This window comes from Bos mutus, chromosome 23 (assembly GCF_027580195.1).
Source record: "Bos mutus isolate GX-2022 chromosome 23, NWIPB_WYAK_1.1, whole genome shotgun sequence".
In the NCBI taxonomy this organism is placed as follows: Eukaryota; Metazoa; Chordata; class Mammalia; order Artiodactyla; family Bovidae; genus Bos; species Bos mutus.
The window spans coordinates 15,916,693-15,928,446 of NC_091639.1; the positions used below are offsets into that span (position 1 = coordinate 15,916,693).

General features: G+C 49.0%; 1 protein-coding gene across 1 annotated transcript; it reads left to right on the top strand.

Moving 5' to 3' along the window:
- Positions 1 to 6,059: 6,059 nt before the first annotated feature.
- On the top strand, positions 6,060 to 11,266 carry SOX4 (SRY-box transcription factor 4). Its single transcript, XM_070361458.1, has one exon. It carries the CDS (start codon positions 7,025 to 7,027, stop codon positions 8,468 to 8,470), a length of 1,446 nt encoding a protein of 481 aa, XP_070217559.1. The 5' UTR covers positions 6,060 to 7,024; the 3' UTR covers positions 8,471 to 11,266.
- Positions 11,267 to 11,754: the final 488 nt, after the last annotated feature.

An 11,754-nucleotide genomic window follows, 5' to 3' on the forward strand; every position in this document is an offset into this window, starting at 1 on the left:
ACGGAGCTCCGGTGCCTGGCGGAGCCCGCGCGTGCTGCGCCCGCCCCCCTTCCCCTCTGACCCGCGTCACCTGGCAGCCGGCGCGGCCTCCGCGCCTCCCCATCTTCCCTCTCTGCGATCGAGCGCCTTTCTCCCTCCCCCGCCCTCTTCCTCTCTTTCTCTTATCTTGACATTTCGCCTCGCTTCCCTCTGCCCACTCCCCGGCGGGTTTCCCTCGCAGGCAGGCGCGCCTGCTCCAGCCTGCCCGCCCCCGCACCACCTCCAATTGTAGGTCAACTCGCTGGCTCATGTTGGCTTAGGTGTGCTCTTGTTTAAGCGTTTTCCATAAGTGGGATCAGACGCTTTCCCCACGGGGCTCCAACTGGAATTACTTCTCCTTGGCTGTGGAGTTGGGGGGCGGGGGCGGGAATCCCGCGGGACGTGCTGCCATTCACGCCGCCCTGGGGTCACTGGGATGGGTTCGGGGCGCCCCGCGCGGGTTGGCAGCCCCACCCGGGCGCCTGCTCCCGGGGCCTGGCTGCCGCGGCGGCCTGCGGAAAGGCAGAAGCACGCGAATCCAAGGGGGACAAAGCGAGCCGAATCCCTCCAGAGCGTTTCGATTCTCAGTAACTGCGCCCGGGGCGCAGCCTCTATCGGTGATTTACTTGCCAGAAACTCCCTCCTCCCAGACCTGAGACCCGGAGCCGATTCCCGGGGGGCGTCGGTGCGCCCCTGCCAAGGGGCCCTGGCACCGGGACTCCCGCCCCCCTCCCCACCTTTCCCGCAAGAGGGAGGGCACCGAGACACGCGGAAGCGTCCTCCGAAGCCCCGGGGGAGGGGATGCTTGAAGACTCGAGTGCAACCAATTGTCAACCTCCCTTGGCCCTACAGCTTTTCCCTCTGTACGCCCCCCCGCCCCGCCCACCGCGCACACACCCTGTTCTCCCTCCCGCACGAGAGCGGGCAACTAACTGCACGCTCCACGGGACCAGGGAGGGGGTTGCCCAGCCCGGGTACGAATGTCGCCTGCCAGCCGGAATGTGGGTTCCAGACGCAGAGCGCGCACGGGGCGGTGGGCTCTCTGGAGACCAGGGGGCCCAGGAACTGTCAGTTCCGGTCAGGGACGGAATGGGGCCCGGTGGCGGGGGGTGGGGGGTTGGTGGAGGGGATGGAGGAGCAGAGCGCCGGAGGAAACCACCTCCCCCCAACCCGGGCCAGCGCGGCCAATCGAAATTTCGAAGAAGGCTAGGGTGCGGGGGATCGTGTGTGCCTGTGTCTTCGGCTTCTTCTCCGGGTCATAAACCTAAACGGAAGACGGGTGTTAAAGTGTTGCTGACAGCATCGCCCGAAACCTGTTTACAGTAGGAAAGACTTTTCCCCAAAAAAGCACAGCCGGAGTCGATTCCAGTGTATTTCCTCCCTGTACCACTAACCGAAAGACGAGGCTCAGCCGCCGCGGCGGAGCACCGCTGATCCCCGCCGACCCCTCGGCGCGCTCAGGACAGGGAGAACGCGGTGCCCGCGCCACCGAGTCGCGGCGCCCGGCAGAGGGAAACCATCTTTTGAGGAGGAGGGGTGCCTCTGCTAGTCCTCGAGTTGGGCGCGCCTCCTCTGCAGCGGCTCTCCGAGAGAGCCTTCTAATTCGTTCCGGCTTCGGCAAGATACGGACCCGGCCATTGATGAGCTCCCGGTTCAGTGACTAGTTCCAAACGGGAGTCCTGGCGTCCCCAAGTCTCTGGGAGCTTCTGACAAGTGAACGGGAGGCGGCGGTTCGTTGCCCTAAACTCTGACTTATGATTCAAAAAAAAAAAAAAAAAAAATCATCAGAATTCATCGACACACCCTATTAACCGCTGATCGTTTAAACTGCTACCGAAAGAAGATAGTGGAGGATGCTACGGGTTCAGGAGAGGAGGAAGCGGGGAGAAAGAAGTCCGACCATCCCCACGTTTTCCCATGTCTCCTCGTGGGCGCAGGGAGGCTCAGCGCTGCCACCTGGCGGCCGCCTCTCCCTGCACTGGGAGTCGGCTGATGAACGAGTAAACCCGGGTTCGGGGTGGGTGTGACTTGCTTCGGCTTAGCGAAATGGAGCAGAAGCTCGTGTTCCTGCTTCAAATCTACGTGGCCTGGTGCAAACACTCATTTCCTGCTTGTTCTCATGAGAAAATTGAAAGGAGAGGAAAAATGAGTTGGCGCTGGTATGAAATGCATACAGAAACCTACCAGGTGCCAGCCACTGGTTAGGAGGGGAGAGAAAATGGCAAAAATTTAATTAGAAATGCAGGATTCTTCTCTCTTAATTTTTCCTAAGAGTAAACATAATAATAAACGTGGACTTCATTTTACCTAAGATCCTATTTTAGTATTTTGCAAATAAGGATTACTTCCATACATTGTTTTTCCATACAACCCCCACCCCTCCGGGGAAGTCCAGTTCCAATACAATTTCATCAGCCCCCCAAAAATGAAGTGCAAGTTATATTTGTCTACTTGACTGAGAAGTAAATCAGCTTCTGATGGAAGGTTATTTTCCATAAAGTGTGAAACCAAAAAGCCTGGGGCCTTTCAGTTGGCAAAGGCCAATGACATCAAATTTCTCAGGCTTCTTCCCTGTCTGCTAAAGTAACAAAGACAGGATTTTTCCCCTCTTTATTTTCTTTGAACTGAATAGTTGTCAGGTCAGACCAGCTCTTACAATCACAGTTTCTATAACCAAGACAAGGAAAAATCTTGCAAATCACTGTGAATCCAAGAGATTTGTTAAACTAATTTCCCCTCAGGTTTTTTTTTTCTCTCTCTCCCTCTATGCTATAGGAATATATTAAGCAGTGGGACAGAATGCTATTTCCATCTATACCACATACCATTTTATGGAAGCAGGATTTTTATGTTGTGCAGGTGTGTGAGAGCAGAAGAAATGAATTAGCAAATATTACATCTCAAATCGAGTTCCATTATTTAATGGAAAATAATTAAGAGGAAATATTTACCTTAATTCAAAATTTGGAATGTCTATCATCTTTGCTAATAAATAAATTTCCTCTATTATTTTGAAACAGGATTTTTTTTTTTTTTTTGCAAAATTATCTTGGCTTACTGTTAATATGGCTTAGAGAGTAGCATTAAGAATCACTTCATGTACTACAAAGCCAGCAGAGGGAACACTGAGTACTGATTTAGTAGGGGCCACCAAATATCTGGTATTTGGGGAAAAAAATGTTAGTAATGGAAAAACTGGTTACAAAGCATGTGAAGTTAGGTAATGAGAACACAGAAATCTTTTCTCATTATTTGCTATTGAGACCTCATACATTTCAGTGTGCACGTATCCAGTTGGTGAGAAAGATGTCTTTAATAAAAGGCCACTTGTCACATGTTTTCTTACATTTTAAGAGGGCTACTAACACATAAAAACAAATCTACTTCAGAAGTCTAAGCATTCATATATACTATAACAATCTTTTATGTCAATGGAAATTACTAATACCATATTTCTTCAATTCTAAGAGGAACTTTTTTCTTTTCAGATGTCTTACAACCATGGGGATGTCAGTTTCACTGGCAGTTGTTCTCCCTTAATAGCACGTGACCATGGTATGTCTGAAAGACATCAGTTAGATTTGTTGAAATATAGAAAATATACCTAACAATAGAAATAGGCCAGTGGCTATTTTTTAGTACACACATTAAGAAAAACAAATCTGCGTGTTTTAAACATAAAATCATTCTGAGTGCTTTAACTTCCACTTTTCTCTGATCTCATTCACTGGTAGAATCACAAATGGCTTTGGAAATATAATCAATGATACTGATTATTCACTCACTTTGACTGAAACATCACAAATTTAGTCACACCCTCAGATTATTAGTTGCTACAAATCTCAAAATAAACATAGTATTTATTCTTTTTTTATTCTGGTAAAATTATGGATTTTTAAAATAAATAATAAAATAAATAATAGACCTCTTACAGTAATTTTTATGTCAGATTGAGAACATGTAGGGCTATGTTATAGTATGAATACCAAATAAAATGATGACACACCCAGATTTGTTAGATGCAAAAGAGGTGCCTGTGGGTTTTTTGTTTTCAAGATTTGTTTCCCCTTCTAAAAGAAAAAAATATATAACTTGGGTAGCTACTGGTCAAAAATTATTTCCTTCTACCCACAAAAACATTCTTGTTTGTGGTTGATCCTTAGAGATCCAGTCAGATGTTGCCAAAGGGTGTTCTTTCCAGTAAAATTCTACATCTGACAACCTGGGCCTCTCCCCAGCCTACATACTCTAAAAGTTTGACAACATTAATAGAAATCTGCTGCCCAGCACTAGTTTGATCAGAATTGAAAGCTGACTTAATTATGTTAGGTTAGCCCTACCTAACCACTTATCACTGGCTTATAGAAAAACAGTTTTACTATTATAGTTTTAAGGAATACCAATCTTTGTTATAATTTTAATTTTCATACCTTAGAACAAAAGAGATGTCTGTGGCCAAATTAACATGTATTTTGACTACCTGGGAACTTTTTTTTGCCATATTCTTCACAATGCTCTTCATGAGGCTTCTTTTCAAATCATCAGGATGACTGGGTTGCCAGTGTGGTCCTTGGATGGTTCACATCCATGATCTGTGATGATTTTTTCACATCAGTGACCTCCCTCGATTTTAGTCGAACAACATGCTGCTTTTACTAGAGGGAATGTCTCTGGAATCTGAATTATCATGAAGGATAATATAGTATTCACTGAGGGCTTACTATATATCAACCTCACTGAACTCCCACAAAACACTATATAAAGTAGTTCCTAGTGTTCCCATATCACTGATGAGGAAAACTGAGACTTGGTCACATCCCCAGAGTCACAAGACTAGTAAGAAAGACTAGCAGCAAGGTCTAATATAAATTCAGAAGTTCCATTCTTTTTTGCTACTAGTTATCATTGCCTTTTACAGTGTCTCTTTGCTTTGGCCTTTTAATTCCATTTGATTGAAGTAACGAACATATAGGAGAAAATATAAAGGAGAGGAGGAGGAGGGTTTGGGGAAGAGAGGATGAAGCGTGAAGCTATCTTTAATTTTGAAAATGTGGAAAACTAATACTTACAAAGTAAAACTGATTCCCATCCTTTACTCACCATTATCTTCTTACACAAATCTACAGAAATTCTCCTATTAACTATGGAACACTGCCTATTGTGTTCCAGTGGAAAGCTCCTCTGTTTGGGCTACCCAGGATTTACGACTATGTGTGCTGTGCTGTGTGCTCAGCCGTGTCTAGCTCTTTGCAACCCTGTGGATTGTAACCCATGAGGTTCCTCTGTCCATGGGATTTTTCCAGGCAAGAATACTGGAGTGGATTGCCATTTCCTCCTCCAAGGGGATCTTCCTGGCCCAGGGATGGAACCCAGTCTCCCTTGTCTCCTACATTCTCAGGCAAATTCTTTACCACACTGCGCCACTAGGGAAGCCCATCCAGGATTCAAAGGGGAGTTTAAATCATTCAATAACTATAGTTAACCCCTGTTTGGTTAAGAGAGCAAGAAATTATTGCCCCCCAAAATCCTCTTTTCTGCCTTCCAACAAACAGCACCAAAATAGCTCTGAAGGGATTAACACAATACATCAACATCTGTGCTGTACCTGGAATTGTTAAAATAATAGTGATGACAGGTGTCTAGATACCACTTTCTTAATGGTTTTCAATATCTATTGATTTATTTTCATAGCTTTCCCTCCCTCTTTTACATCCTTGGCTTTATGAAGGAGCCGAGGAACAGATTTTGCACTAAAGGCTGATTCTCTATTCCAATACTGAAAAGAACTAATAAAAATAATCACTTGGCTTTTAAGCAGAAAGCTTCCATTTACAGTATTTCACCCTTCCCCCTCTTCTAAGCCCCTTGTTATCTAACATAATGGTTAGAATACATTTCCGTCTCTCCCCTTAATAATTTCATGCATTAACATCCTCTTCACACACCACACACACACACACACGCAGGCACGCACAGCAAAAGGAAAAAAGAGGCAGCAGAAATCTCAGCTGTACTTCTAGCCCTTTTAAAAAGTTTGCTCTGTAAATTGGAATGAGGTCAGATTTGGAGCTTCTCATTGCACGCGGAGATTATTATTGCATCGGGTTCCAAGCCAATGGGAAGCCCGGGGGAGGGGCTTGGCACGAGGAAGCGTTGGTTACAGCGGCTGATTGGCCGCGGCCAAGACTGGGAAAGGATAAAGAGGCGCGAGGCGGAATTGGGGTCCGCTCTAAGCTGCAGCAAGGGAAACCGTGTGTGAGAGGAAGAGGCCTGTTTCGCTCTGGGTCTCTAGTTCTTGCACGCTCTTTAAGAGTCTGCACTGGAGGAACTCTGCCATTACCAGCTCCCTTCTTGCAGGAGGGAGGGGGAAACATACATTTATTCATGCCAGTCTGTTGCATGAAGCCTTTCTGGCGTCCTACCTTGCAACAAAATAATTGCACAAACTCCTTAGTGCCGATTCCGCCCACAGAGAGTCCTGGAGCCAGAGCCTTTTCTGCTTTGCATTGTAAGAGAGGGACTAACTGATAGAGACTATGTCGCTTTCCTGAGCTTCTGAGAGCGCTCGCGAACTGGAATCAACTGCTTCAGGGGAAGGAAAAAAAAAAGACTTGCCTGGGAGGCGGCGAGAAACTTGTATTGGAAGCTTCAGCAACCAGCATTCGAGAAACTCCTCTCCACTTTAGCACCGTCTCCAGGACGCAGAGCCGAGAGACAGCGCAAACTGCGGCGCGGTGAGAGAGAAGAGCTAGAGAGAGGGAGATTCTCCAGCCTGGGAACTATAACTCCTCTGCAAGAGGCGGAGTGCTCCCGCCCCGCATCTTTTTGGAGACTTTTCTCTCTTCGCCCACCTCCGCCCCGGACAGGAGTTGAGCCGCCCGCTCGACCGCCGCGCACGTCCCCTCGCTCGGCGTGCGCTTGGTCCCGGGAGCCAGGAGGGCCCGGCGATCGCGCCGCGGCCGCCGCGAGGGTGTGAGCGCGCGTGGGCGCCCGCCGAGCCGGGGCCATGGTGCAGCAAACCAACAACGCCGAGAACACGGAAGCGCTGCTCGCCGGCGAGAGCTCGGACTCGGGCGCCGGCCTCGAGCTGGGCATCGCCTCCTCCCCCACGCCGGGCTCCACCGCCTCCACGGGCGGCAAGGCCGACGACCCGAGCTGGTGCAAGACGCCGAGTGGGCACATCAAACGGCCCATGAACGCCTTTATGGTGTGGTCGCAGATCGAGCGGCGCAAGATCATGGAGCAGTCACCCGACATGCACAACGCCGAGATCTCCAAGCGGCTGGGCAAACGCTGGAAGCTGCTCAAAGACAGCGACAAGATCCCTTTCATTCGGGAGGCGGAGCGGCTGCGCCTCAAGCACATGGCTGACTACCCCGACTACAAGTACCGGCCCAGGAAGAAGGTGAAGTCCGGCAACGCCAACTCGGGCTCCGCGGCCGCCGCCGCCTCCAAGCCTGGGGAGAAGGGCGACAAGGTCGGTGGCAGCGGCCACGGGGGCGGCGGCGGCGGGGGCAGCCACGCGGGGGGAGGAGGCGGCGGCGGCGCGAGCGGTGGCGGCGCCAACTCCAAACCCGCGCAGAAAAAGAGCTGCGGCTCCAAAGTGGCGGGCGGCGGGGTCGGCAAGCCCCACGCCAAGCTCATCCTGGCGGGCGGCGGCGGGAAGGCGGCGGCGGCGGCCGCCTCCGCCTCCTCCTCGTCGTCGTCGTCCTCGTTCGCCGCCGAGCAGGCGGGGGCCGCCGCCCTGTTGCCCCTGGGCGCCGCCGCCGCGGCCGCCGACCACCACTCGCTGTACAAGGCGCGGACTCCCGGCGCCTCGGCCTCGGCGGCGGCCTCGGCCTCGGCCGGCCTGGCGGCCCCGGGCAAACACCCGGCGGAGAAGAAGGTGAAGCGCGTCTACCTGTTCGGCGGCCTGGGCGCCTCGTCCTCGCCCGTCGGCGGCGTGGGCGCGGGGGCCGACCCCAGCGACCCCCTGGGCCTGTACGAGGAAGGGGGCGCCGGTTGCTCGCCCGACGGGCCGAGCCTGAGCGGCCGCAGCAGCGCCGCCTCATCGCCGGCCGCCGGCCGCTCGCCCGCCGACCACCGTAGCTACGCCAGCCTGCGCGCCGCCTCGCCCGCCCCGTCCAGCGCGCCCTCGCACGCGTCCTCGTCGGCCTCGTCCTCCTCCTCCTCCTCGTCGTCGTCCTCCTCCTCCTCGTCATCGGGCTCGTCGTCCTCCGACGACGAGTTCGAAGACGACCTGCTCGACCTGAACCCCAGCTCAAACTTTGAGAGCATGTCCCTGGGCAGCTTCAGCTCGTCGTCGGCGCTGGACCGGGATCTGGATTTTAACTTCGAACCCGGCTCCGGCTCGCATTTCGAGTTCCCGGACTACTGCACGCCCGAGGTGAGCGAGATGATCTCGGGAGACTGGCTGGAGTCCAGCATCTCCAACCTGGTCTTCACCTACTGAAGGGCGCGCGGGCTGGGAGAGAGAGGGACGGGGCGGGTGGTGGGGTGGGGGGAGGACCTGAGAGGAAAATGAAAAAAAAAAAAAAAGCGAACAGAGAAAAGAGTTGCAAGAGGAAAGGGAAAACAAGAGGGGGGAAAAAAAAAAAAGGAAAAGGAGAAAAAAAAAAAGTGAGCAGGGCCGGCTTCGGCCGCGTCCGGGTGGTCGGAGAGCAACGCCACGGCGTCTGGGGACCCGCGCTCCCAACCCCCATCTCGCCGGCCGGAGAGACGCGGCGAAGGCGGAGGTAGACAGGGGCGACCTTTTATTGTTGTTCTTGGTGTTGTTGTTGATGGCGAAAAAAGCGACTTCGAGTTTCCTCCCCTTTGCTGGAAGAGACCCCCCCCACCACCACCACCACCAGCCCTTCCAACGAGCTTCCGGACTTGTGTGCACCCCCGGCCAGAAGCCGAGTTGGTAGTTTTCTAGCGACTGAAGGAATCGTCTATTCCTCTCTGATCGCTCCCTCGGTGTTTTGGGGCTATTTTACTTGGTTTTTTGTTTTTTTGATCCGGAGGGGAGGGGGACTCCGGCATGCCCCCGGAGGGGTTTTGTTCTCAGCATCCTCGCCCCCATTCTCCCCACCCCCACCCTCCCAAGAAGACCGAAGGCTCCGGGGCGTCGAATTTGACCGATTCCGGGGAGAGGGGAGTCGCAAGGGCCCCAGCGCCGGGACTGAAAGACTCCACGCTGGCGTATTCCTGTTTTGTTTTTGGAGGGCTTTTTTTTTTTTTTCCCTCCCCCTCCCCCGCCTTTCCCCCCTCCCCCCTCTTTTTTTGCTTTTTTTTTTTTTTTTCTTCCCCTGCCCCTGCAGCCAGAGGAGGAGACGTTGAGTGACCGGCGCTCGGAAATGACCCGAGAACCTAGTTGGAAAGCCACACCAGCCAGGACGAGGGGCGGGGAGGAGAAGGCCACGAACTGGAAGGGGGGCGAGTAATAAAACTGAAATGGATTTGCACGTTCGGGAGAAGGTGGCGGCGTCTCCTGGGCCTCCGCCTCCTGCATCTCTGAAACCAGTGAGGTGAGACTTCACGGCCCCGCAGGCGCGGAGGAGAGGAGACTGTTCGATGTGGTACCCGGGGCAGTGGAGGGCGAGTGGTGTCGGGGGGGAAAAAAGGTTTTTTGCTTCTCTTAATCGGAATCGTGATGGTGTTGGATTATTTCACTGGTGGGGTTAATATAGCATGTTATCCTGTCTATCTTTTAAAGATTTCTGTATTAAGACTGTTGAGCAGTTTTTAAAATAGTGTAGGATAATATAAAAAGCAGATAGATGGCGCTATGTTTGATTCCTACGACAGAAATTATCACCAGCTTTTTTTCATTCTTAACTCTTTAAAGGATTCAAACGCAACTCAAATCTGTGCTGGACTTTAAAAAAAACCAATTCAGGACCAAATTTTTTCTCAGTGTGTATGTGTTTATTCCTTATAGGTGTAAATGAGAAGACGTGTTTTTTTCCCTCACCGATGCTCCATCCTCGTATTTTTTTTTCCTTGTAAATGTAATCAGATGCCATTTTATATGTGGACGTATTTATACTGGCCAAACATTTTTTTTCTTATTTTGTCCCTTTTTTTTTTTTTTTTTTCTTTTTTGCTTTGCTTTCTTTCTATTTACTTCCTTATTTCTTCTTTCCTTACTTTCTTTTTTATTTCGTTTCTTTTTTTTTTTTGGTAGTTGTTGTTACCCACGCCATTTTACGTCTCCTTCACTGAAGGGCTAGAGTTTTAACTTTTAATTTTTTATATTTAAATGTAGACTTTTGACACTTTTAAAAAACAAAAAAAGACAAGAGAGATGAAAACGTTTGATTATTTTCTCAGTGTATTTTTGTAAAAAATATATAAAGGGGGTGTTAATCGGTGTAAATCGCTGTTTGGATTTCCTGATTTTATAATAAGGCGGCTGGTTAATATCTCACACAGTTTTAAAAAATCAGCCCCTAATTTCTCCATGTTTACACTTCAATCTGCAGGCTTCTTAAAGTGACAGTATCCCTTAACCTGCCACCAGTGTCCATCCTTTGACCTCAGCCCTATAAAAAGGGGAGGAGAATTAGCCAAACACTGTATGCTTTTAAAGAAAAACGAGTTTTTTTAAACAAAATACTGTTTTATGCAGAGGCTTTAAAACTGGTGCATTTACAGCAAAAAGGGATCCTGTAGCTTTAACTTGTAAACCACATCTTTTTTGCACTTTTTTTATAAACAAAAACGTGCCGTTTAAACCACTGGATCTATCTAAATGCCGATTTGAGTTCGCGACACTATGTACTGCGTTTTTCATTCTTGTATTTGACTATTTAATCCTTTCTACTTGTCGCTAAATATAATTGTTTTAGTCTTATGGCATGATGATAGCATATGTGTTCAGGTTTATAGCTGTTGTGTTTAAAGATTGAAAAAAGTGGAAAACATCTTTGTACATTTAAGTCTGTATTATAATAAAGCAAAAAGATTGTGTGTATGTATGTTTAATATAACATGACAGGCACTAGGACGTCTGCCTTTTAAGGCAGTTCCGTTAAGGGTTTTTGTTTTTAAACTTTTTTTTGCCATCCATCCTGTGCAATATGCCGTGTAGAATATTTGTCTGAAAATTCAAGGCCACAAAAAAACAATGTTTGGGGGAAAAAAGAAAAAAAAATCATGCCAGCTAATCATGTCAAGTTCACTGCCTGTCAGATTGTTGATATATACCTTCTGTAAATAACTTTTTTTGAGAAGGAAATAAAATCAGCTGGAACTGAACCCTAAATCTTGACTTTTGTCATTATTATGCCCAAAGCATAAGATTGGAAGGGCCCTAGGGCTTGTAGAGACTACATCATCTGCCCTAGCTTTGAAACAAGTGAGTTCTCAGGCCTGTTACATGCCATCTAATTGAGGAATAAATCTCCTAAATTCCTCTCACTCAGATTGGGCAGGCACTAACCCTGAAACCATGTGTCAACTCTACGCGCTTTCTAGGAATTTTCTGAGTTTACCCCCATTTAAATCAACACCCATTGTCTTGAAATTTTAAAAAGAAGGGGAGGGGTAATGTGGACAGAATTCTTCACAAATAAAACCAGGTCCTAAAACTGCTTTCTCCTTGATTTGCCTAGATTTACCATCCAGCAGCAGCTAGAATTGTTTCTCACAGATTAGGAACAAAAAGGCTGTTAAATTATCAATATATTGTGGTGAAAGGCACTACCTGTTATGAGATAAAAAGTTGTAATCATTTTTTTTCCTCAAAAGCAA